This window comes from Narcine bancroftii, chromosome 10 (genome assembly GCF_036971445.1).
Source record: "Narcine bancroftii isolate sNarBan1 chromosome 10, sNarBan1.hap1, whole genome shotgun sequence".
Lineage (NCBI taxonomy): Eukaryota > Metazoa > Chordata > Chondrichthyes > Torpediniformes > Narcinidae > Narcine > Narcine bancroftii.
Window position 1 is genome coordinate 22,576,845 of NC_091478.1, and position 27,349 is coordinate 22,604,193.

A 27,349-nucleotide genomic window follows, 5' to 3' on the forward strand; every position below is an offset into this window, starting at 1 on the left:
GATGAAAAATGAGGTGTTGTTCCTCCAATCTGTGGGTGGTTAGGGTGAGGTCATGTGAAAAGCTGAGGACAGACATGTGAGCTTGAGAGTGTGACTCAGAATTGAAATGGTTGGCTATGGGGAGGTTGCTTTTGTTGTGGACAGAGAGGAGGTGCTAGGCGAAGCGATCTCCTAATTTGTGACCGGTCTCTCTGATGTAGAGAAGGCCACAGAGGGTGCACCGGATGTAGTAAATGAGTTCTTTGGAGGTACAGGTGAAGTGTTGCTTCACCTAAAAGGTCTGTTTGGGCCCTTGGACTGTGGTGAGGGAAGAGGTGTGCGTGCAGGTATTATACCTCCTATGACCACAGTGGAAGGTGTGGACAGAGGGAGTCAAAGGTGAAACTCCACCTTCGAGAGGGGAGAGTAAAAACCAAGTAAGGGTCAGTGTGGTGGAGGGTGTTGGAGGGAGGGGGAGTGTTGGAGAGGTCTGAGGATGGAGATGGGAAGTGGAGGTTGGAGGGGGGAAGAGTGTTGGGGAGATTGGCAGGGGGTAGGGAAATGTGTGGAGGAGGATGGGGGAGGGAGAGAGAGAAGGGGGGAGAGAAGGGTAGGAGGGGTAGCACAAGGAAGGGGGAGAAAGAAGATTGGTGGTTGGAGATGGGGGGGTGATGAGGGGGTGGAGTAGTGGGAAGTTGGGGAAGGAGGAGTGGGGGGAGGGTTTAAGTAAGTGGGATCCAATCGAGAGATCAGGGCTCCAAATGCAGTCTGTGCCTGGAGCCTCGTGGCTCAGCGAGGAAGGCTCCAGCATCTTCTGCAGGTCCAGTGCTGGAGTCGGCAGCAATCCATTGTCTTTTTACCACCATTTAATTTAAATGTCCCTCTGCCCAAGCAGCTGAGTGTTTCCAGCATTTTCTGTCTTCGTGAAAATTGTTGTCACTTATCTTTAAACATAGGATTCCTGAGTTAGATGTGACATTGGAGCTCCAAGATTTTGGGGGAATCCAACACTGAAGACTGCCTGTACCACTATGACTATAAACATTCATTATCATGGACCGTTAAAGGAGCCAACGGCAGTTTTATTTAAAATTCCACGACCATGGGGTCAGTGCCTATCATCGGTAGCAGCCCGAGTGGTTGGAGACTCCAGGGGAGTGGAGGACTGGCACAGGGCTCTAGAAAATGGGAAGACTACCCCCCCCCCCCATCTGAGAAGGAGAGAGCAGAGGAGATGACCAACGGATGGTGGCCACGGCGGCGAACCAGTGAGGGGGCTCTGCAGCTGAAAGACCAATGCATCCGGTGGGCTGCTGGCAACTCGGGCGAGGAACCCACGGAGGCTGTGGGCTGCCAGAGACTGCTGTCAGGAGACTTGTGCCAGGCTGCAGCCTGCTGGAGATTGACTTGAAAAGGGGTACCAGGTCTTGGAACCAGCATGCTGCGAAGGGGTGCTAAAGATGCTGAGGGGTTCCTGTTCACGTCAAAGGTTTGGATTTGGAGCTCGAGTTGCCAATGGTTTGGGCTGAACTCTGTGTGGCTCCAGGGAGCCTGCAGGATGGTGGAGGCGAATCCGAGGCGGACATTCGGTGACTCTTTGTGGAACTCAATCTTTTGCTTCTCTTTCTTTGACTGTAAGAGGCGCTTCAGGCAATTTCTACCGATGTAGATAAAATCAATTTCATGTAATATCGCGCTGTTTTATTACAACAATAAATTGAATCTTGAATTTTTTAAAAATTATCTTTTACCTGCAGCAATTCAATGTACATTATGGGAGTTGGATTTCTTGTTGCCTGTTTTGCTGCAGCAGATAAGAATTTTGTATGTTACTTGTGTGTCTGACAACAAACTTATTATCACATAATGAAGGAAAAGGATAATTATGGATGCAATTGAAAACCTCAGTAAGGGATTCCACACTAGACTAGATAGAGGGGTGGGGGGATGGGACGGGATGAGATGGACACAGACACAAAGCATTTACCAAGCCTCATCAGCCACCTCAAAAGGCCTAAGGGGTAGAGAGAGAAAGCGGTTCATACTGACTGGTCCCATCACCACCATGTAGCAGGAGCACCCTCTCATGCTAAATTTAAAGCTTTGCTTGTGAGACTGAGCACTGAATACACTTGCAAAAAGTAGCAGTGTGAGGTCCAGGTTCCTGGCCCCGTATAACCCTTACTTTTAAAATTCAAATTTAAGGAGAATAAAGAAGAGATGAACAGGTAAATTTTGTTTATTAATAAAGCATTTTTTTCATATGAAATGAAAAGTACAAAAAAAATTGTTACATCTCCACAACTTCTGCATGGTCGCTTGTTGCCGCTGTGCATCTGTGGAGCTTGCTCACGCACACACAAAAGCTGAGAGTTTTCAAAGTCTGGATTCTCGGGTGGTGCAGATTTCTGGCATATGGACTTTTGGACTTTTACTGTGAATCATATTCCTGCCGCCACAAAAAAAAAATCATTTCTATCATGCCTTTAATGAAGTAAACTGTTCCAGGGCACTTTGCAGGAATCAAATTAAAGTTTCCCATGGTGGGAGAGCCTCAGACAAGAGGGCACAATTTCAGGATTGAAAGGCATCCACTTAGAACGGAGTAATCTCTTTAGCCAGAGAGTAGTGAATCTGTTAAATGTGTGGTTGTGGAGTCATGTCATTATGTTTCAGACATCAAAGGTTTCAGGGAGAAGGTCAGGCAGAGGGTGAAGTGTGAGAATGGTTCAGCTCAAGATTAGATGACAGAGCAACTCAATGGGCTGAATAGCCTATTTATGCTCCAATGTGTTACGAAAAGTTGACAGCAAGGAGAAAATAGTCTAAAGGGGAGCACAGGTTGCACGTCGGTTAGCTCAGTGCCTTTACAGCGCCAGCGATCAGGACCAGTCCAGGATTTGAATCCCATGCTGTCTGTAAGAAATTTGTACGTTTTCCTGGCCTGCATGGGTTTTCTCCGGGAGCTCCAGTTTCCTACCACCATTCAAAAATGTACCGGGGGTGTAGGTTAATGGGTGTAAATTGGATGGCACAGACTCATGGGCCGAAATGGCTGTCTAATTTTTTTAAATTTAAAAGCAAAATGCTGTAAATCTGAAATAAAAATACAGAAAGTGCCTGTAAATTTTGTTCCAAAGTAATTAAAATGAAGCTTCAACAATATATTTCTTCAAGACACATTTTCCTAGTATTTTATGTGTTTAAAAGTGGTCACTGCACATCATCCAAAAGACATTGAACAATGTATTTACCACTGTCAGTGCAATGTTATTCCTAACTTTGACAAACCTCAGTTAGAGCTTTATCAGCTTGCAATTGTTTAAATATTTATTATATATAATTTTCCAGGAGTAAATTTCAGATGCAGTTGATTCCTAATAAGCCTGCACTAACTTTGAACCTTTATCACACCCTTGGTTGGCCCTCGATCACATATTAATTAGTCAAGTGCCAAGAACTCGAATGCCTGGTGGTGTAGCTGGGAGAGCTGCCACCTCACTGCGTCCATGCCTCAGGTTCAATCCTGACCTCCAGTGCAGCCTGCATGGTGGGGCTTTCACATTTCCTGATTACTCCCCTCATCCCAATGACACAGGGTCATGGGTATGGGATTGGTGGAAATGTGGGGAGAATTACTGTAAGTGGAGGAGCATCTTAAAGAGGGCTCAAAGAATTATTGAAGACACTTTTCATCCAGTGCGCAGTATCTGTCAAGAAAGAGGTACAGGAGCATCAAAATCAGGACTGGCAGTTGAGGAAATACCTTCTTCCTGCAGGCTGTGAGATTAATGTATTCTGTAAGCAAGTAAATGGTTCCAAAATATTTACATAAAGATATAATTTAAATAAAATGAGATTATTATGTGCTGTGCATTGTGTGTACACCATGATCCAGAGAAACACTATTTCATTGCTTGTATATCTAGTCAGATGGCAAAGAACTTGAAGTTGGTTGTTGATTGGCTTGAACTCAGATGGTCAAAGTTTCTGTTCCAATAACTGAAAGCTCTTATCTGGATGCCGGTAAATTAATGGCACAGATAGAAGTCAATATGGTATAATCACAGCAAGCATAATTAGTTGCATGAGTACATAATGTTCTCAAAGTTGGGAATAAATATTCTCGGATACTTAACTTTTTAATGAGTTAGGGAAGCAGAGATGACCCTAAGGGATGGTGACCACAGTTGCGGACCAGTGAGGGCTCTGAGACTGAAGAAAGCACAGGCATCGTAGTTATTGAGGGATCCATGTAGGCTGTGAGCTGCTGCGGTCTTGTGGTTAAAAGACTCTCATCAAGCTGCAAACTGTTGGATGCTCAAAACTAGCTGAAGTGGTACCAGATATCGGAACCAGGATGCAAGAAAGTGCCAAGGGCAGGAATAGCTCCCAAGGGCCTCGAGCACTGAAGGCTTCCTGATCATGTCAGAGGTTTGGATCTGGAGCTCAAGTTGCAGCTGCAGAGGCTGCAGGAAGTGCTGGAGGCGAATCCATGGGCATTCAGTGACTCTGAAGGGACCCTCGTTTGCTTCTCTTTCTCTGGAAGGTGCACTGGGCAATTTTTGCTAATGACGAATCTTTGTCTGGCTGAAGGCAGACTACATTCAATTTCGTGTAATATTACATGGCAATAAAATAATCTTAAATCAAATGGAAAACAAGGTAGGATAGAATCATAGAGTCATAGAGTTATTCTACACAGAACCTGGCCCTTCGACCTAACTTGTCCATGCTGGCCAAGTTGTCCACATGAGCTGATCCCTATTTGCCTGCATTGGCACATATCCCTCGACAGCTTTCCTATCCATGTACCCATCTAAACATCTGCGAATGTTCTGCACAGCAGCCACTATGCCTGTATTTGGAGTCTCCAGTGTGGTGGGGGCGTATCGAGAGAAGAGAATGCAGGACACTAGATTGCAACATGCAATTGAGGACAAAGAGGACATTACCCTTGCTGGGAGCATGAGGAGAGCAGAGAAGATCAGATGTGGCAGAAAGCCCTGTGAACCCAAGTTGGAGAGGAGGTCATTTTTAATAGTAAAGGAAGAAACCTCTGAAGCACAAGAGAGGCAAGTGATGTAGTGGGGTTGTGAGGGGAGGAAAAATTCACTCCAGACCTGATACTCTCCAAACCATGGGAAGATGAGATGTTGTCTCATGGGAACTTTTAACATTCTCAAGGATAAGTACAAAAACTGCAGATGCTAAAGTCTAGGACAAACAAGGAGAAGCTGGAAGGACTTAGCAGGCCAGACAGTGTCCATGGAGAGAAACGGTCAGTCAATGTTTTAGCTCAGGACCCTTTATTGAGATTGGTCTTGCTTGAAACATTGACCGACCATTTCTCTCTGTGGATGCTGCCTAACCCACTGCGTCCTTCCAACAGCTCAATATTTGTTTAATGCTAAAGGACTTGATAGGGTAGATTGGGAATTAATGCTTGGCCTGGCTGGGGTAGCTAGGGTGAGGGCACAGTCTTAAAATAAGGTGTTGGCCATTCAGCACAGAGATGAGATTTCTTCAAACACAAGGTCTTAAAACTTTGGAATCCTTTACCCAAGCACTGAAGAAACTCAGTCTTTTCATAGATCTTTAAATATTAAGGAAATCAGAGGATATGGTGCAGCACAGAGATACCGAGGTATGACAGAGCACGGTTGAGGGGATGAATGGCATACTCCTGCTTTTTTTTTTTAAATCTTCTTACATTGTCTCATTACATCCAGGTGGGACATTGACCCAGCCACAGATACATCCCTGCATCTTATTCATTGCCAGCAGTTTGTCCTTCATTTCTTCTCCTTTCACATTCCCAAATGTGATCTTTTCTATTCCAGTTTCAAAACTATCTAGATATATCACTGCGTAGGATGGAAACTGTTCCATCCAAGACCCTAAGAAACTTTAGAGGGTTGTGGATGCAGCTCAGACCATTGCATCCCCTCCATCGACTCCATCTCGAGTTACTTGGAAAAGCAGCCAACAATAGGTTGCTACCATGATTAGAGCCAGTGACATGGGTTCGAATCCAGCACTGTCTGTCAGGTGCTTGTACATTTTCCCCATGTCTGTGTGGGTTTTCCCCGGGGCTCCGGTTTCCTCCCACCATTCAAAACGTACCAAGGTGTCGGTCAATTAGGTATATTTGGGCGGCACAGGTTTGTGGGCCAAAAGGACCTATTAAAATGAAGTATGTCCAAATTAAATTAATAATAAATGACTCTTCCCACCCCAGCCACTCTCTCTTCACCCTCCTTCTGTCAGGAAGAAGATTCACCAGTGTGAACTGATGCACCACCAGATTCAAGGACAGTTTCTTCCTCACTGTTAGCAGACTCCTGAATAAACTTCACACCAGTAAAATTACCTTGCCTTTGCTCTGTACCATTTGATATGTCTTACTCTGTAACTCTGCACTGTGTCATACTTGCTGCACTATGTATGGAATGTCTAGCTGAAGTATTCACAAAACAAACTTTCTCACTGCAGCTTGGTACTCACGACAATAAACTTGAACTTGGCACAGAACAAGCTTTGTTTGGATAAAGTCTGACTGGATGGTTAAGTTTAGTGTCCATGGACTTTTGAGCAATCTTCTCCTGATGTCGTGCCATGCCCCCATTGTTAATGTATTGCAATGTTATGTTGGCTTGATAGTGTGAACCTGGCTGGAACAGCATTTCTGTCATTGAATGAAACATTAACGCCTGGATTTCCTTTTCTGCTTTTCCACCACTTCACTCTCGTTGTCACTGGGGGCGGGTGACCTCCTGATGACTTTTTTCTCCACCTTGTATTTCTGCTCCCCAACTTTGGGCTCTGCCTTCACTAGGTACCCTCCATTCCGGTAGGTGATGATGACAAAGGTCTTGGGGTAGGTGCCGTAGACTCTCCGCAGTTCATCCTGGAGAAAGTCTGGCAGCTCCCTTCTGGGGCCATAAATCTGTTCCATCTTACCCCAGTGCAAATCACCCCTCAGGCTAGTCCCCTCAGGCCAGCCACCCACACCAAGAGTGGGCTGCTGAGGGAAATAGCCAGCGTACTGGTAATAATGTGGGTACAGGTATGTGGCCAGGTTTATGGGTGGTGGGTACCAGTAAGGAGTGATGTAGGGAGTCCCGTAGAAATGGTGGTACTCTGTATATTTCTCTGTTCCTTCAAGATCAAAGCTTTTATCCATCATGACTATCGTCAAGGGTCGGCTGAAGAAGTTGTGCATCTGAATCGGAGGCAACACCAAGGAGTCTGCAGGCAATGTGACCCTCCATGGTGCAAGAAATCGATAGGACCCAGCAGCTGGGTACATGCTCGAAATGTCACTGTGGAAGCAGGTCACTACATAACTTCTGATGATTTCCTTGGTTGAAGCCTTATGAAACTAACGTAGCATTCTGTAAAAGGAAAGGAACAGTTTTTCTGAGCATTTTTTAAAAACTTATTTAGGACATAGAACACTACAGCACAGTACAGGCCATTTGGCCCTTGATGTTGTGCTGACCTATAAATTCCAACCTAAGAGAAATACTAAACCCTTCCTACCTCTCTATTTTTCTTTCATCCATGTGCCTTTCTAAGAGTCTCTTAAATGCTCCTTAAGTTTCAGCCTCCACCACCATCCCTGGGAAGGCCATCCAAGCACCCACAACTCTCAGTGTATGTAAAAAAAAATAAAACTTACCCCTGACGGCTTCCCTAAACTTTCCTCCCTTCATTTTGTACAAATACCCACAGATGTTTGCTATTCTTGCCCTGTGAAAAAGCCACCGGCTAATCATCCTAACTATGCCTCTCATAACCTCATAGACCTCTATCAAGTCTCCTCTCACCCTTCTTCGCTCCAAAGAGAAAAGTCCCAGCTCTGCTTATTTAATCTTGTTTTTATATATATATATAGATAGATTTATAGATATTATAGATATATATATATATGCTTAATACAAATGGATATTTATGAACCATTCAGGCTTTTTTGAGGTTGGGTGAGCCAAAAATGAGAGGACAAGTGTTAAGTGTGAAAGGTGAGATGTTTAGGGGGAACCTCTTCCCACAAAGAGTGGTGAGGGTGTGGAACAAGTTTGCAGATGAATTGATGAATTCGGACTCAATTTTGAATTTAAGAAAAATCTGGATGGGTACATGCATGGAAGGGAATGAAGGGTTATAGATGGGTGGTGGTCAATGGGAAGAGGCAGAATAGATGGATTGAATGGCTTGTTCCTGTGCTGTGGTGTTCTATGGTTCAATGGTTCTCTAATTTCTGAGCTTTACAGTTTTTTTTTAAATTTTTTATTTTTCACACCATAAATCACAATAGCCATGATATACACTTTTTCTTTTTCACACATTTACAGTGACTTTTTCTCCCCCCCCTCCCTCCTCCCAACCCACCCCCCCCCCCTCCCATCCATTTGAGCTTTACAGTTTCTGAGGTCAAGTGAGCCTTCACTATATAGTCTGCTCAATTATATTACACTTGTCTGAACACTCTTTTCGTGAACTTTGCACAAATTAATTTGTATAAATCTTTTGATTTCCAAAGCACTTTTCAGCACAAGAAGTACTTTAGGAACTTTTTTGTCTTAAAAATATAACCAATATATTAAGAAAGGCAACAGATTCTTTGCACATGCTCCAATTCATTTGGATGTGGATTCTGTCTTCAAGAATAAGGCAAGGGCAATCATTTATATATTGAAAACTTGACTGAAGGGTGCACCAAGAACAACCTTGCGGTCAATTTGGGTTTTTAGACTGCAGGTATGTAATGGCACAATCATTGAAATTTTCCATTACATGGGCAGTCTAAAAAGGAAAGTGCAGGAATTTTTAGTCAATTCCTGCACCGTGATTTATCCTGCAGGACCCCTACTACTTTTTGGGGGAAGCCTGCAGTCTAAATTGCACCGCAAAACTCACCTCACGAATTCAACATCCAGCTGATGACTCAGGCCACCTTACTCCACGTAAAAGCACTGGGGACTAACGCGCACAGGGACTTAAAGGGTGCAGTGTAAATGACCATAAGGTGAGTAATTATGTTAATTCATGTTAAATTTTTTCCACAGATTTTTCCAACATGGCGGTCTACAAAAACACTAACGTCCCCAAGGCGCTGACTGTTAACTTCAGGAGGGAAAACCAGAGGTGTACGATCCAGTGATCCTTGAGGAATCAAAGGTGGAGAGGGTGTGAATTATTGATGTCAAGCACAACACTGATTCAATAGCACAACAATTAAACACATAACATGTCTAGCAACAAGTGAGCAATACCAGGATAAAACACAAAAATGCTGGAGAAACACAGCAGGTCTTGCAGCGTCCATAGGAGGTAAAGAGGTGGAGACTTTTATTACATCACTTTATTGCTTTTGCTTTGATCTCTCACTTCACAGTGGTACCTTGGGAAATGGAGTCACAATTCCAAGTGATCAGACCAGTTCCCAGAAAAATCTCAGGAAACTCAAAGCTGGTTTGCAAAATGAGGAAAGGAGCATAAATATTTAAAATCCTTTCACGTCTCTCAAGGTAGAAATTGCATGGTTCTGACCCCTGTTCTTAGATTAGCCTACTGGAATTAATGGCTCAGGTGAGACACATAGGACCACTCAATTTCGTGAATTATTTGAGATTTATTTTCAAAACGAGAAAGACATATTTAATTTGCTTTAATGCAAATAAATGCAGCAAGAAGCAGAGATTGAAAATCCGTGTTTGAAATACAACTTACCTTGATGTTCCACGCTGAGCAATAGGAACTGTCCGGTTGCCTATGGAGAGGAGCCTTTTTTGCAGAGCCGGACGCCGAAGTCCCAGCTCCAATCCCCCCAGCACCGGTCGCGTCTCTCCAGCACCAGTCCAGTCCTGTCTCATTTCACAATCCCTAACCAACTGGCCGTCACGTCCGCTGGACCGAGCCCGTAACTAGGCGGGGTGGCAGGAAAACAAGACGGGGAGCGATGAGGAGGAGCTGGAGCGGAGGGAGGGAAGGAAGGGTTCGGGTGAAGGGAGAGAAAGAACTTGCGTTTTATAGTTGCGTACAACTTTAAAACGATTTCAATGAAATTTGAAATGTAAAGGCAAAGGCGGGGTCCCATTTGGCCACAGTAAACTCCCAAATACAGCCAGGTAAAAACAAAAGAAATAGAGAAGCAGGCTATTCGGCCCCTCCTGCTCCATCATGTATTCCATAATCTGGCCGTGGATTCAGTTCCGCCTACCCATCTGTTCCCCATAAATCTTCTATTAAAAAATCGACCAATTTGTGTCTTGTATCTTACCTATTCCAGTCATAATTTTATGTGTTTCTATGATTCCTCCCCTATCTAAACTCCAATGAGTATAGTCCCACACAATTCATCTCTCCTGTTAAAATAATCCCATCACCCCAGAATCAATCCTGTGAACCTTTTCTGCATCACCTCTAATGCCATTATATCCTTTCTCAATGCAGAATTGCATGCTATGACAGGAGGACCAGGAACAAATGCCCTCCACTACACATCAACAACTCTGTAGTAGAGAGAGTGGAGAGCACCAAGCTCCTTGGAGTCCACTTAACTATTGACCTATTGTGGGCACTCATCTCCTCCCTTGTCAGAAAGGCACAACGACTGCATTTGCTGAGAAGACTGAAGCGGGCAAGGCTACCGGCCACCATCATGGAGCTCTATCGAGAGGGTCCTAGCCGGCTGCATCACAGTGTGGTACAGTTGCTGCAGAGAATTGGATCGGAGGTCAATCCACGGGACCATAAGAGTGGCAAAGAGGATCACTGGAGTCTCCCTCCTCCCTATTGATGTGATCTACTGAGATCATTGTCTGAAGAGAGTGCGCAAAATCATTGCGGACCCTTTCCACTCCACACATTAGTTGCTCCTATTGGGAAAGAGATACTGGAGGTTCAGAGCCAGCACCACCAGGCTAAGAAACAGCTTCTCATGCTGAACGACCAAAGGAACTGCTCACACTAAGCACCCAAGATTCGCATATTTACAAAACTATATTTATTATTTGCATAGATGAATATTTGTCTTCCATATATATTGTTTATATATGTGTAGTGTCTTGTTTTTGTTTTGCACCGAGTACCGGAGAATGCTGTTTCATCAGGTTATACTTGTGCAATCAGATGACAATAAACATGATTTCTATCTTCATGAATAACCACCAGTAATAACCACCAAGATCCCATCTAATAGGTTAGATCCTCTGCACTCTGCTTATACAATTGGATGATAATAAACTTGACTTGACTAACAACACCCATCAACCATGATCTTTTGCTTCCTGCCACCCAAGATAAGTTTGGATCCAATTTCAAATCCAAAGTTGCTTGGTTTTTGGAAAGGAGATTAAAATGCTGGTCCAAAATTCACCGTTGGTGATTGTGAAGTGCCAGTAAACATAGGCCACTCTTGAAACTCTGCAAATACATATCCTCTGGAAATATAAAAAAGAGAAGAGCACAACAGCAGAGCAATTGTACAGTGAATTATGGGAAAGGAATGCAAGTTGAAGGTTACACCCCCTCAAGGTATTATGATGAATCGTCCACTAAAGGTGAACAACTTTTAGAAAATTGGAAGAAGTGGTCGCCAACACAATTATGCTCAAGGGTTCTGTTCAAGTTTTCTAATTTGTCTTTGTGCTTGTTCCATTTGAAACACAATGCTGGAGAAACTCTGCATTTCAAACAAAGTACTTTATATATCCCTATATGGTATAACAGTATCAGTTCACTGGTCAGTGAGAAAGTGGGTAAAGGACTATGGGGGAAGTGAGCTCTCAGCGTTAAGCGCCAGACTTGTTGTCTCAAAACCTACACTTTAAATGGAAATTCTGTTGGTCGTCTTATACACCAGTCACATGTATTGTGTGTGTATATGTGTGTATCTATACCTATATATATATATATATATCAATATATAAAGAGAGAGAGAGGATATATAAAGTGCATTCTTTCACCTGCTGAGTTTCTCCAGCATTGTGTTTTTATTTCAATCACAATATCTGCAGATTTTCTTGTTCTACTGCTTGTTCCATTAAATTTCCAGGTAACAGAATCAGAATCAGAGTTTACTGTCATGAAATTCGCTGTTTTGCGGCAGCATCACGATGCAAACATTCATATAAACCACCTTACAGCAATAAATTTTTAAAAAGCGCACAAAAAGCAAGTGAGTCTGATGGCAATGGGAAAGAAGCTGTCCTTGTGTCATTGAGTGCTTGTCTTCAGGCTCCTGTCCCTTTTTCCTGATGGTAGCAGAGTGAAGAGGCCAAAGCCTGGGTGGTGGGGGTCATTGAGGATAAAAGCTGCTTTCTTAAGACTCTGCCTCTTGAAGATGTCTTCGATGGAGTGAAGTCGTGTGCCTGTGATGTCACAGGCTGAGTTAACAACCCTCTAGAGTATTTTCTTGTCCTGAGCATTGGCATCTCCATACCAGACAGTGATGCAACAGCCGAAATGCTCAAAGAAAACCAATGTATGACCACCAAGTGAATTAAAATATCATTGCAGATCTATTCCTCCTGATTCCAGCATTTGCAGTCTCTTGTTTGTCTTCATTGAAGATCTTATACTGGGATGAATTGTTTATACAATCATGGTATGATTGCAGAAATTTACTCAACTTTTTTGACATACTCATTTAAAGGATTATTTTTTATTGCCAGAATGTGTGTGTGGAGATAAAGGATCAACTTGGATTCCTTGCTATTTCGTGTTCCTTCTCAGGCTCCAGATCCAGGCTTGGCAGCTGAAGGCTTCACACCAGACCTTGGGGCTTATAGTGACCAACTTCTGCGAACCAGGTGCTTTATCCAGGATTTGTAAGAGGACCGATGGCAAGCAGGGATCCTGAAGGGCCTCAGGCACTGACAGCTTCCTAATTACTTCGGTGGTTTGGAGCCAGGGACCAGGGAAGTGAGATGAATGGCTTGAGTTCTGGTTCACCATTAGATTAGACAGGAGACCCTGCAGCTACAGAGGTTACAGAGGTGCAAGGAGTGGCGACAAAGAAGGTGGCAGAATCCACAGACAATCAATGTTCCTGAAGGGACTCTCTTTTGCTTTTCATTCTTGTCTTGATAGTGGCTCTGTATTAATGGCACCTTTTTAAATTTTAAATTCAGACATACAGCATGGTAACAGGCCCGTTTGGCCCACGGTACGTTTTGAATGGTGGGAGGAAACTGGAGCACCCAGAGGAAACCCACGCAGACACAGGGAGAATGTACAAACTCTTTACAGACAGAACCAGATTCCAATCCCAATTGCTGGCACAGAAACGGTGTAGTGCTAACCGCTACACTAACCGTGCCACCATAAGCTAACTGCGCCACCCTGAAATGCATTAACAGGGTAAAAAGAGGAAAACAATGTGTATTTTTGTGCATATGACCTCAAATGGAATTTTGAATCTTGAATCTTATTTGCAGGAAATTAACACCAAGCTGTAACAAACCCAGTCCCACAGAGTATCAGCTTAAACCTAATGTCTTCAGGAAACCATGGGTTTCCAGTCCATTTTAGAGACTCAGACATTGAAGCAAGAAAAACAGTTCAATACTAAACTGGAGAAGGGTTCACATCCCCCCCCCCCCCCCCCTCCTCAGTAGTGGTGTGAAACCAGGAAATGACCAAGAATTCTTCTTCCAGTTTCCAAAGAAGAAAGCTTCCCTAGTGCTCTGGGGGAATCAAAGTCACTATTCAATGTCATTAAATGTCATTGTTCTGTAGAGTTGATTCAACTGCCTTATTACAGTGTTCACTGTATTCCATTAAGTTTTAAATGCTTTGTCACCAGAACTTTGAATGGGGTGGCTTAGGAATCCAAACATGCCCTAATAGCATCAATAAATCAGTAAAATGTATGGAACAGAGAAGGCCATTTGGCTCATTTTTTGCATGGCAGTCAAAATACACTACTAAATTTTCTTAAATGTGGCTTCACGGTGCCAGATTTCTTAATGTGATAATTTCTTTTCACTCCACTGGCTTTTCAAGCAGTGAGTTTTCGAGTTCCAGAGATCTGATTGAAGGTCATTGGCCCGAAGTGTCATCTGTTTTTCTCTCCCCAGATACAACTTGACCTGCTCAGGACTTGCAGCAACTACTGGATTTTGATTTATGTATCCCAGATCCTCTTGGGTGGAAAAAGGTTTTGCTGATCTCCTTCTTTATTCTTTATACTCCTGGATATATAAGACCTCAAATGCATGAGTCAGGAACAATGAATCCCAACACATAGTGAAGAAGGAAATAATCATTAAACTAATCACAGACATGGAACCATAAATCTGCTCAATCACTGATTGCCATTGTTTGTAAATATTTGAACAGTGATGAGTATATATTTGCATCCTTTAATTGTTTTTAAAGTTTCCTCTAATCAGCTATAATTTCCCTGAAATATTCTGATTCTTCTTTTTCTATTGTCATCAGGTAATTCCTCAGCAAATACAAACAAGCAACAAGCAGATCACACCTGACTGAAGGTTCAGGCCTGAAACGTTGACTACTTTTACCTCCTGTGGATGCTGCCCGACCTGTTGAGTTCAAATTAATTTTTTTTAAACTTAGACATACAGCAAGGTAATAGGCCACTTTGGCCCATGAGTCTGTGCCACCCAATTTACACCCCATTAACCCGCACTTCCGGTACGTTTTGAATGGTGGGAGGAAACTGGAGTCCCCAGGGAAAATCCATGGGGAGAATGTACAAACTCCTTACAGACAGGGCGGGATTTGTACTCCAGTCCCAGTACTGGCACTGTAATGGTGTTGCGCTAACCGCTCTGCCAACCGTGCCACCCTCCAGCACTTTACAAGTTTATCCAGCACTTTTGTGCATTGAAGCAGTTCTCCAGCATCTGTAAATTTTCTTGTTTACAAGTAGATTATAAAAATGTAAGGAAAAGTCAAAAGCTATGGTTGACATTCAAGACTCAAACTTTCTTTTCTTTGGCATGATAATCTTCAACAAGATGCAGAGAACTAAAGGGCTATTGGTTTAACATTAGTAGTTGTGTGAATCTGTAATGGAGGATGCTGTAAATAAACATCTAGCTAAGTGTGATGGGACTAAGTGGAGGATGTACATGTTTATGACAAGTCAATTGTGGTTAGCTAATATATTGCAAATCTTGATGATGTAACCGGAAGAAAAGATAGAGGGATCAGAAGATGAGGTATATTTAGACCTTCAGATCTGAGATTCCTTTATAGTCATGTAATAAAAAATAGTGCAATATTACACCAAATTTGTTTTTGTCTGCCTTGAGGCAGGTAGATTCGCCATTGGTAGAAATTGCCTGAAGCATCTCTTACAGTCAAAGAAAGAGTGTCTGTGGATTCACCCCCAGCACTGCCACAGCCCTTTCAGCCACACAGAGTCCAGTCCAAGCCACCAGCAGCCTGAGCTCCAGATCTGAACCTCTGACAGAATCAGGAAATCTTCAGCTCTCTTAGCACCCTCTCGCATCCCAGCTCCAATACCTGGTACCCCTTCAGCCAGTCTCGAGCCAGCCTCCAGCAGTCCACAGCCCATTGTGAATTAATCAACCGAAGTTGCAAGAAGCCTGCAGCCTGCATGGGTTCCTCAACTTGAGTCGCCAACAGCCCGCCACCTGCGAGTTCTTCAGTCACAGAACCCCTTACTGGTCTGCTGCCATGGTCACCAGCTTGTGGATCATCTCTGCTTCTCCTTTTCAACAGGAGGCGTTCTCCTCATTACTGGTGCCCTACACCTGCCTTCTGCTCCCCTGGAGTCTGCAACTCCTCGGGGCTACTGCTGAATAAAGTCACTGCCATCTTGAGTTGCAGGATTTTAAAATAAAATTACCATTGGCTCTCTTAACAGGTCATTTAAAGCCTGTACAGAGCTGATGGTAGTAGGACAAGGTGGTTGGACCCCGCAGGGAGCACTTTGTCTCCGTTTCCTGCTCTCTGTTACAGCAACTCCAGCAGCATTGCCATTTTAAAGTTCCAGGAGGAATACAACAGAGTTCTGCACTGGAAGTTAGTCAACAAGCTTTGAGCACATGGATATTTGGACAGCTATGTGGATGGGAGAGGTATGAAGGGCTATGAACTGGATGTAAGTCAGTGGGACAGGAAAAAATGGTTTGGTAGACTAGAAGGGCCGAACAGGCTTGTTTCTGTGCTGTAGTGTTCTAAGGTTCAAATTTGACTTCCAAAGGGATCTTGATGTTCTTGTACACATGTCAGTGAAAGGTGCAGCCAAAAATTAGGGCCCTTTATTACAACAGTATTTTATTATAGGAGTAAAGCATTATGTAGGGCCTTGATAAACTGGACTGCTGTGTACTGTTTTAGTACTCTTATCTATATTTGCCAGAGATGTAGGTTCAGCATATTGATGCCTGGGATGGAAGGTTTGTCACATGGGCAGATATTGTATGGGTGAACCCAGTGATGTCTGGAGGGTAACAAAATGAGAGGTGATCTCCTTGAAACTTGCAGCATTCTTACAGGGCTCAACAAGGTGGATCTAGGGAGAATTTTTCCTCTGGCTGAGGAAATTCGAACCACGGGACATCACCTCAGAATAAGGGTTAGTCCTTTAGGGCTGAAATAAGGAGAAATTCTTTCTGTAATTGAGTTTATTAAGAAAATCAAAGCTTTTGAAAGTTGAGGTTCAACATCACCTGTGGTTTTCAGAACACACAAACATAAGAAATAGGAGCAGGAGTCTGCCATTTGGCCCATCAAGCCATCCACCATTCAATGAGATCGTGGCTGATCTGAAGATTGGCTTATCTCCACCAACCTGTCTTTTTTCCATATCCCTTAATTCTCCTACTATGTAAAAATCTATCCAAACTTGTCTTAAATATATGTACTGAGGTAGCCTTCACTGCTTCAATGGGGAGCAAATTCCACACATTCACCACCCTCTGGGAAAAGCAGTTCCTTCTTTTGATGAAAGGCAGGGGTAGATTGAAGGGCCACATTACCTATTCCTGCTCCTAATTCTTATGTTGAATCCAAATGACCTGATAGACTAATTTTGAATGCTGAAGTGAGTTCCACTTCCATTTCCTACCCATAACAGGTCTGAGTTAGAATGTGGCCTGTAGCCTCTTCTAGGAGTTTCTAGCTGGAGTGGGATTGTACATATTATATTGAAAAGATGTGGGTGATGTTGGATAGACCAAGAGGTTTCTTCTCCCGGGACACCTCAAAGAGAATGGATGAATCAATGATTTTAAAAAAAAATTTAGACATACAGCATGGTAACAGTCCATTCTGGCCCACAAGTCCATGCCGCTCAATTTACACACCATTAACCTACATCCTTGGTATGTTTTGAATGGTGGGAGGTGTGATAGTACAGATTCTACCACCAATGTGTATAATCACAGTGTGGCTTTTGCGCAAACAGAGGAACTACTGACATGGTCTTTGCCCTCAGACAGTTCCAAGAAAAGTGCAGAGAACAAAACAAAGGACTCTACATCACCTTTGTTGACCTCACCAAAGCCTTTGACACCGTGAGCAGGAAAAGGCTTTGGCAAATACTAGAGCGCCTCGGATGCCCCCCCCCCCCCCCCCCCAGTTCCTCAACATGGTTATCCAACTGCACGGAAACCAACAAGGTCGGGTCAGATATAGCAATGAGCTCTCTGAACCCTTGTCCATTGACAACGGCGTGAAGCAAGGCGGCGTCCTCGCACCAACCCTCTTTACTATCTTCTTCAGCATGATGCTGAAACAAGCCATGAAAGACCTCAACAATGAAGACGCTGTTTACATCCGGTACCGCACGGATGGCAGTCTCTTCAATCTGAGGCGCCTGCAAGCTCACACCAAGACACAAGAGCAACTTGTCCGTGAACTATTCTTTCCAGACGATGCCGCTTTAGTTGCCCATTCAGAGCCAGCTCTCCAGCGCATGACGTCCTGATTTGCGGAAACTGCCAAAATGTTTGGCCTGGAAGTCAGCCTGAAGAAAACTCAGGTCCTCCATCAGCCAGCTCCCCACCATGACTACCAGCCCCCCCACATCTCCATTGGGCACACAAATCTCAAATCTCGGCTGCACCATTTCATCGGATGCAAGGATCGACAACGAGATAGACAACAGACTCGCCAAGGCAAATAGCGCCTTTGGAAGACTACACAAAAGAGTCTGGAAAAACAACCAACTGAAAAACCTCACAAAGATTAGAGTATACAGAGCCGTTGTCATACCCACACTCCTGTTCGGCTCCGAATCATGGGTCCTCTACCGGCATCACCTACGGCTCCTAGAACGCTTCCACCAGCGTTGTCTCCGCTCCATCCTCAACATTCATTGGAGCGACTTCATCCCTAACATCGAAGTACTCGAGATGGCAGAGGCCGACAGCATCGAATCCACGCTGCTGAAGATCCAACTGCGCTGGGTAGGTCACGTCTCCAGAATGGAGGACCATCGCCTTCCCAAGATCGTGTTATATGGCGAGCTCTCCACTGGCCACCGAGACAGAGGTGCACCAAAGAAGAGGTACAAGGACTGCCTAAAGAAATTTCTTGGTGCCTGCCCCATTGACCACCGCCAGTGGGCTGATCTCGCCTCAAACCGTGCATCTTGGCGCCTCACAGTTTGGCGGGCAGCAACCTCCTTTGAAGAAGACCGCAGAGCCCACCTCACTGACAAATGACAAAGAAGGAAAACCCAACACCCAACCCCAACCAACCAATTTTCCCCTGCAACCGCTGCAACCGTGTCTGCTTGTCCCACATCGGACTTGTCAGCCACAAACAAGCCTGCAGCTGACGTGGACATTTACACCTCCATAAATCTTCGTGCGCGAAACCAAGCCAAAGAAAGAAAAATAAAGTACAGTGGCCTGCTGAGTTTCTCCAACTTTGTGTTTTTACCAAACTCAATCAGAGATTTATTTAAGGGCTCTTTCTTTGTACATTATTTATTATTGAATATTTATTTTCTCTATTGCACAGTTCGTTTGCACTTCCTTCTTGTTTACATTTCTCTCTTTTGTACACATTTTTCCTAGAGTACAGATTTTTGTACTAATGATAAGTAAAAAATCTGCCTGGCTTGCAGGACAAAGCATCTCAGGGTTGTACATGACAATAATTTTGAATGTACAGAAAATTTTACTTGCTGCACCTTTCCAGGTGTATAAGTCTATGCTGGCAAGTGTAATTAGTGTCTCTTAGCATAATGGTCTTCATAGATATAGTGGGCAGAAGGGCTTGTTTCCAAACTGTACAACTCTATGACCCTAAATGTCCTTTACTCATTAATGTTCAGTGGCTTAGCAACAACCAAGTGAGCAACATTTAGTTATGAGAGGTTATGTATCTATAAGCAGCCTTTGCAAAAGATTCTGTTTGTTACACATTTCTTCAAGTATACCACACGGGATGTCAACTTTCTGCTGCTTATTACAGTTGTGTGTTGTATGATAACACTGAACAACAAATATTTTCAAAAGATTTGTTCCCTGAAAAAAAGTAGGGATTATGATTGACAAATACAAGATGAACACAAAGATAATTTCAGATCTGGTGTATGATGTTTGAAGTTGGAGAACATTAAATTAACTTTAATTGAATTTAGCACGTTTAATTTAATGATTAATTATGATGCTGATACATTGCCTAAAACTGGCCTAAAAACATTTTCCTGCTGATTTTTATTTGTACTCAGCATCTGATGCCTCTCCTGTCAGTATTTAACAATAGTCAGCCAGAATTGATAGATTCACTTTGCCTGGATGCCGCTTTTCCACGTTCGTCACTGACTGCACCAAAATCAGCAGGAAGAAGGTCCAAGAGCGAATGCAGAAAATTAATTTTCAATGTCGTTCCACTTTGTGGTTTTGTATGCTTGAAGAAGACTTAAAATGCCTGTACAAAAATAGTTTATATCTAAAAAAAAGGCACGATAGGAAAATTTTAAGGTGACATTTGTGATCAGAATCCATAAAATACTCAAAAGTGTTCAGAAAGCAAAATCTTTCATTGTCCAGTGTAATCTTTGTGAAAGGGAAGGCAAATCTCCATCGTCATCTTCTAATGCAAAGCAATCACATTTAATGGGAGATAGACCTTGAAGTTAACCAGGTGTCCAGAAAAATTTGGTTGTACATTGTTTTGGGGCAGGATGTTAAAACAGCTCATTTCCTGAAATCAGAATTTTAACGAGAAATATTTGTTTCGACTATGCATTTTTTGTGAATCAACTCTGCTTTTTTTTTTGTTTTAAAATTAAGAAGACGGAAAGCAAATACTTCCACTCATCTTTCCTCTTGCAACCTGTTCACCGTTAATCCTTTCATTCCCAACAAACCCCGGAATTCCCCAAAATCGCCACGTCTGCACCGACTGTCAATCAAAGTGCCTGCGTGCTCGTTCGCCAACCTTCCTGACCCTGAAATGCCAGCACGCGTGCGCGGGTGAGAGGCCGGCCAGAGGGTGGAGTGCCGTCATCGGAGTGACGGTCAGGGACGACCAATCCGAGGTGGGGTGGGCGGGGTCGGGTCTAGCGGCTGGGTGAGCGGCGTGGTGGAACGGGACGAGAGACTGGTACCGTCCGTGGCCCAAGTTACCCCTTCCTCAGTCGTGACGGCGGCTGCGGGCGGATGGAGACGCCTCAGGTGGGAGTTTCCGCCACCCTCGTGGGGAGCAGAGTAATGGAGAGTTTGCTCTCTAAGGTAGGTGATGGTGCAGATTCGGGGTCTTCTCTGAGGGGGAGGGTGTGGGGGTGATCCCCACCCATGGGAGGGCAGGGTGTGGGGGTGATCCCCACCCAAGGGAGGGCAGGGTGTGGGGGTGATCCCCACCCAAGGGAGGGCAGGGTGTGGGGGTGATCCCCACCCAAGGGAGGGCAGGGTGTGGGGGTGATCCCCACCCAAGGGAGGGCAGGGTGTGGGGGTGATCCCCACCCAAGGGAGGGCAGGGTGTGGGGGTGATCCCCACCCAAGGGAGGGCAGGGTGTGATCCCCACCCAAGGGAGGGCAGGGTGTGATCCCCACCCAAGGGAGGGCAGGGTGTGTGGGGGTGATCCCCACCTAGGACAGGGAATGGCCTGGATATTCTGACTTCCATGGGGGAGAGCATGAGGGAACCCCCCCCTCAGGGGGATTGAAACGCCCCCTCCCAGGAGAGAAATCCGCACCAAGGGATGATATCTCCAACACAGGAGAGGGACGGTGAGTCTCACTTCCGAGGGAGGGCCTGTGGGTGATTTCCCCCCTGCGAGGGAGGGCCTGGGGGTGATTTTCCCCCCTCCGAGGGAGGGCCTGGGGGTGATTTTCCCCCCTCCGAGGGAGGGCCTGGGGGGTGATTCTCCCCCTCCGAAGGAGGGTGGGGTGATCTTGTCCCCCTCCGAGAGAGGGCCTGGGGGTGATATCTGTGGGTGATATCCTTCCTCCAAGGGAGAGCCTGTGGGTGGTTTCCCCCCTCCAATGGGAAGGGCCTGGGGCAGCCTCCCTCTCCCCTACCCCTCCTGACGGAGACGTTCTCCTCCACTAAAGAGAGGGTCATGGAGGTGGATGCTTTCCACTAATTGGTGAGCCTGAGGAGGGTTCCCACCAACCAGAGAGTAGGGTGGTGTAGTGTTGGCCTCTCAGCAGGAGAGGGGTAGGCATCTAGTGGGGTGGGGTGGTCTGCAGACCACAGGAAGCGAAGGAAAGAGGAGGCTGAGGGTTTATTCTCACCCGTAGGTGTCTTTCCAGTAAAAGGGAGAGATGGGATGTCTAGGGTTTTCACTGCCCAAGAATTTGATATAGAGAAGGGAGTGGTCTGTGGTTATACCCAGTGACAGATCAGGAATGGAGGAGAGCAGTCTGGGTTCTTTACCTGTCCAGGAAGAAGACAAGGTTCTGGGGACTTTTTTCCTGCCCAGGAGTTGGATAGGTAGTGCCTGTTTTTTTTTGTTCCTCAAATCTGTTTTACAGAGATAATGAAATCATCAAGAGTTTTTGATTTATTTCAGCCTCTTCATTTTTCTTAACATTGTGGCTTTGAATCATCACTCATAGTCTTTTTATCCTTTTTCTGAAGTTTCTCATTCTCAAGAGGAAATGTCTTTGGGTTCTGAGTAATTGAATCATAGAGAAATGTAAATAGGAGTAGGCTCTATCTACTCCACTGTTCAAAGTCACTCTGGCTGATCCTTCTCTGCACGAACCCATGTACCTTCATATGTTTATCTAAAATAAAATATATTGAGATTTCCCTTAAATAAGCTGTACCTATGTATCAGAAAAGTACCATTTTTATAGCAAGTTGATCTTGTCCATTAGAAAACACACAATTATATCCACGGTGGTGCAGAATGGCATCAAAAGCACTTGCGGCTGATAAGAATAATGACTGAAAGTAGAGAAAGAGTAAGCTGGATCTGCCATTGTATGAACAAACATGTTTATATTCATCAGACTTTAGAATTTAATCTTATGGGCGCTTGCCTGTATGTAAAGGTCTCCATTACTCCATGTTGATAACACTGGCACAGCTTGGTGACAGAACCTCAGCAGAACACGTATAGAGAATTCCCTGATTCACTACCCTCTTAATGATTTTTTTTTGTGTCTTGCTTTTATCATCCCAACATCTTATTTTGACATGGACTCTTGGTACTGGACGTCTCAGCTAAGGCAGACATCATTTCTGTGTGTACTCTGTCAAACCATGTAGGCCTTGTGTAAATGTCAATATGATCACAGAGTGGTGGGAATATGGAGCAAGCTGCCAGCTGAAGTGGTGAATGCAGGCTCAATTTTGACATTTAAGTAAAATTTGGGCAGGTACATGGATGTGAGGAGTATGGAGGGATAGGGACTGGATGTAGGTCAGTGGGACTCGACAGAATAATAGTTTGCCATTGATGAGAAGGGCCTGTTTTCTGTGCTGTAATATTCTATCGCCTGCCTTTTTAAACACTGTGCACTTATCTGCTTAATCCTTCCTATTCTGCTGTCCCAGGAATCAATCTGGTGAACATCTACTGCACTTCCCCTATTTCAAGTACCTTTAGAGAAGGGCATCAGTACATGATGTTTCAGGGCAATATATAATTGGCTCCAATTATATGTATAATGTATGGATGGAGTTTTCACTTTATTTGTTGCATCCTCTTCATGTAGTTGTTGAACCCCTTTACTGGTTAAACTTTCCTCGCCTTCCTGCTCTTCCCTCCTTCCTATCATTGTTTTCAAAAAAGTTTATCAAAAATAGAGCATCCTTTTAATTCCTCTCATCCTTTTAATTTCCTGTTTTTTGTTGTTTCCTGTTTGGGGCATTTTAGTCTTTGTGTTGCTAATCGTGTGCTTGACATTTCACACTGAAATGAGAACTTGATTTCAATGTTTTGGAAGCTACTCCGTGCTTCTTATGCAAGGAGCATTTGCAATTTGTCAAATGAGGTCTCACAATAAAAAGAAATAGTGTTGTATTTATGATTAAATTCTAAGATGCACGCAAGGGTGTGTGTCTTGGATTGTTTAATAATAGTTTCTTTTTGATGAACTCATCACTGCATTCTCTGGGTACCATCCTGAAATGCAGCAAGTGCTATATTTATTCACTCCATAGCTTATGTCCAGTAAAGGCGACACAAGATGTTGTATAGGTCACCATGAGACATAAACAGGTATTAACTCAAGTTTGGAGTAAAACATGAAAGTCTGCAGACACCGTGATTGAAGTAGAAACACAACACTGGAGAAACTCAGCAGGTCAAACCGTGTCCTTAATATAACAAGGATAAAGATACAGAACTATCATTTGTTAATGTATCTTTATCTTTGCTGTATATATAAAGTTCATGTTTAGCCTGCTGAGTTTCTCCAACATTGTGCTTTTATTTTAATCGAGTTAGTTGGTTATCAGCAGAAAGATTAAAAACTTGCTTAAATGTAAATTTTGCCAGAGTTCTAAGTAGGCGGTGAAGCAGATGGTCTGAATTGCTTGGGGTTTTACCAAGGGGCACATGAGTGCAGAGTAATAGATAGTTACTAGGTATTGCAGAATTCAGGGTTTATGGAGTTGAACTGTTCAGGAAAAATGCTCTCTGGCCCAGCCTCCATGCTAACCAAGTGGTTATCTAATCTTGTTTCATTTATCCGTGTTTTGGTCATATTCTTCTAAATGTTTCCTATCCATCTAATATCTTAAAGATTGTAATTGTAACTGCATTTATCACTTCTTCTTATGTGGGGGCTGGGGGGGGGGGAGAATCCCAATCTTTTCCCTCTCACTTCAGTCCTATGCTACCTGGAGGGCCTCAGATAGAAGAGGAGTTTTAACACCAGGATGTGACCTTTAAAAGCTGATGGTGTTGGAAGCCATTGCAGGTCAGTGTGCAGATATTAGGCCAGGAGCAGATTGGAATCTGAGTTTTGGGTGAGCTCATCGAAGGAGGACACCAGAAGGAAATAGTGGGTAAAAAGATAGCAAAGGTAATAAAGCATGGATGAGTTTCAATAGCAGATAGGCTCAGACAGGCATGCATGCTTCTGGGCACATCATAATTTTCGATTAGCAAAAGATCATTTTAAATTGAACATTTAAACGTTTCATAACTATGAAAGGTATTTGTTATATTTTGTTGAACAGCATAGTGAGGGCAAAAGGGGTGAAATAAGAAAGTGTGCACGTTATAGCAAATCCTCAAAAGTGCTGGAGAAACTCAGCAGGTACCACAGTGTCCATAGGTAGAGTTATCTCACTAACGTTTCGGGCTTGAGTCCTTCGACATGGTATGAGCAAAGAACAGGCGGGGGAGAAAGAGGGAAGAAAGGGCAGGGGGAGGAGCCCAAGCCAACAGTCATAGGTGGACATGGTTAGGTGGGCAAGAGAGAAAAGCGGAGAATTGATCAGGGGAGGGTTATGGCTCTGTGATTGCAGAGCTGGCGCAAAGGAGACAGGGATGGGTAAATGGGTGGGGGGGGGGGGGGGGGGGGGGAGAGGTCTAATGGAAACCAGAAAAGTCACTGTTATTGCCATCTGGTTGGAGGGTGTCCAGATGGAATATGAGGTGTTGTTCCTTCAATTTGTGGAGGCAAATATTCTTGCCATGTTTAAAATGTGGGAGTGGGGATACCTGAGAGAGATACTTTAAAGGGAAGTTTATTGTGAAGTTTTGAGCAACATTTTATAACTTCCATCTTTTTTCACTTCTGATTCATTAACACAGCAATCAGCTGTTGGGTAAGAGTAAAACAGTTGAGTTTTTCATCCAGTTTGTTGATGTGTCATGTTTGGCTCTATGGTTGAGCTTGCCTACGTCTAAATGGTTTGGTTTCAGCTTCCACTTTGCAAAATGCTCATTTAAGTAAAGATTTGTACATGGTGAGTGTGACAGGGTCATAAAATATCATCTTTCTGCTAGAAGCACAGAAAACAGGCCCTTTGGCCCTTCCAGTCTGTGCTGAGCTAATTTTCTTCATCCCACTGACCTGCACCTGGTCCGTATCCCTCCACACCCCTCCCATCCATGTACCTGGAGTTCTAACATTTTAGGCGTTAGGATGTAGGATGGAGAAAAGCTAGGGAGTTTCTCCTAGTCTGTGTCCTTCTTCAACAAAACAATTCTCTATTCATTATTGCAGTTCTGCATGTGGGACCTTTATTGAATGTTGTTTAATTTCCTGTTGCTATTTAAAAGAAATTCATATTGGCTGATAACTTTATATTCAAGAGGCTTATATTCAAGAGGTATTGTTGAATGCATGAATTGTTTTTCCCAGTGCTTGTGGTACTTTTCACTTGTGTTGGGAGAATAAATAAAACGCTACCAACTACATGGTGGAAGAGTTTTACACAGATCACTGGCACTCCCGAATGTCCCAATTCAAAAGTGAGAATTGGTAGTTGACATCAGTGGGCTGTTTGACCACTGGGTCAGAGCTCAACCCAATCCTTCATTGAGCATTCACAATGCAGTGATGAGACTGCACGAGGAGTACTGGTTTTCATGCCCAAAAAGGTTGTACTTGCTTTGGAGAGTGGAGTCCCAAGAAGGTTCACATGGGTGATTCTGGGATGACCAGATTGATGAGAGATTGAGACTATACTCTGTAAAGCAGAGGTTTTCAAACGTTTTCTTTCCACTTATGTACCACTTTAACCACAGAGCACCTTGGCATAGGGATTACTTAAAGTGGTATGTGAGTGGAAAGAAAAAATTGAAAACCACTGCCCTAATGCTTCAAAGAATGAATGGTGTCCTCAGTTAAGTGTAAGATTCTAGAGCGGTTGGTTGAATGCCAGAGGGGTGTTTTCCCCCTTGTGGGAGACAACCTAGAATTGGGCAATATAGCTTTAGAATACGGGGCTGTCCATTAATAGAGACAAGGAGACACTTCCTGTAGAGCAGTGGTTCTCAACCTTTCTCTTTCCCTATGCTCTGTGATTAGTAAGGGATTGCTTAAAATGGTATGTGAGTGGAAAGAAAATGTTTGAGGACCACTGCTGAAGAGTTTTAGACCAGAGAAACCAGTCCTTTGAACTCTGGCAATACTGTTCCTTTTTGTTCATCTGCTGTAATCCTGTTTGTCTGCATTAGGGCCATATCCCTCTTTGCTTTGCATGTTCAAGTGTTTGTCTAAAGTAACTATTCTCAACTTTTTTTTCAGCTATGCTCCCCCCACCCCAGGACTCTGGTTAAAGTTTATCAACCCCCTTCCCTTTGAAGAAGTCAAGTTTTGGTTTCTTCTGTATTTCTCTCCCACTGACTACATGGAAAATACTGTTTAAAAATTATGTTACATGAGGTGAAAAGAAAACAAGGCTTTTACTTAAATGTGCTGTGGCCCCTGGGGGGGGGGGGGAAGGGGAAGGGGGGGCTATAAGGCCCTGTTGAAAATGGGTGGACTAAAGGCCTTTTAAGCATCATGATTGAATCTAATTCTGCAATACACAAATGTGCTGGAGAAATTCAGCAGGTCATGCATCATTCATCAGAAATAAAGGCAGTTTACCTTTCTGGCTTGAGCCCTTCTTCAGGAATCTGGGAAAACAGGCAAACACCTGAATAATAAAAAGGTGAAGGGAGGGGGTAGGTAGGGTAAGGGGAAGAAGCACAGCCTTACAGGTTAGAGACGGGCAGGGTAGAAGAGGAAACATGAGGAGTGACAGGGAAAGGGTAGCTCTCTGACAGCTATCAGAACAATGGTGATCCTCAGTCCATGAAGATCGCTTCTGTTCCAGTCTGCCCTCCGGAGAATGGTTACCTTTTTCATTAAACTGCCTACCTCCTTCATGCCAACTCTCACTCAGCGTTGCATTATTGATGCCATCCTATTGATTTCTCTCTAGCCACTGTGCTCGTTATATCTTCAAAAGAACTCCAGATAAATTTGTTCAATGTTACCTTCCCTTC

The 27,349-nt window shown here is 43.9% G+C and overlaps 2 protein-coding genes across 19 annotated transcripts in view; one reads left to right on the forward strand and one right to left on the reverse strand.

Moving 5' to 3' along the window:
- The window catches only part of mfsd13a (major facilitator superfamily domain containing 13A), a 92,262-nt gene that overhangs the window by 38,708 nt on the left and 26,205 nt on the right, over window positions 1–27,349 (forward strand). For 6 of the 18 annotated variants that reach the window (XM_069900135.1, XM_069900139.1, XM_069900151.1 and 3 more), the window contains 5 exons: window positions 936–7,316; window positions 9,051–9,162; window positions 10,438–11,546; window positions 14,067–14,146; window positions 14,431–14,536. The gene's annotated coding sequence lies outside the window, so the exon portion shown is untranslated. Of the gene's footprint in view, window positions 1–935; window positions 7,317–9,050; window positions 9,316–10,437; window positions 11,547–14,066; window positions 14,147–14,430; window positions 14,537–20,517; window positions 20,676–26,603; window positions 26,742–27,349 lie in introns of those variants that run through there. The other 12 variants (XM_069900143.1, XM_069900149.1, XM_069900147.1 and 9 more) reach the window with 10 other exon arrangements.
- On the reverse strand, window positions 2,203–9,945 carry LOC138744277 (uncharacterized). Its single transcript, XM_069900153.1, has 2 exons — window positions 9,715–9,945; window positions 2,203–7,376 (listed from the first exon to the last, which is right to left on the reverse strand). Exon 2 carries the CDS (start codon window positions 7,289–7,291, stop codon window positions 6,686–6,688), a length of 606 nt encoding a protein of 201 aa, XP_069756254.1. The 5' UTR covers window positions 7,292–7,376; window positions 9,715–9,945; the 3' UTR covers window positions 2,203–6,685.

What these genes read in the sequence shown, in the direction of transcription:
- LOC138744277 (XM_069900153.1), bottom strand. Translation starts at nt 7,291, where the DNA reads ATGTACCCAGCTGCTGGGTCCTATCGATTTCTTGCACCATGGAGGGTC.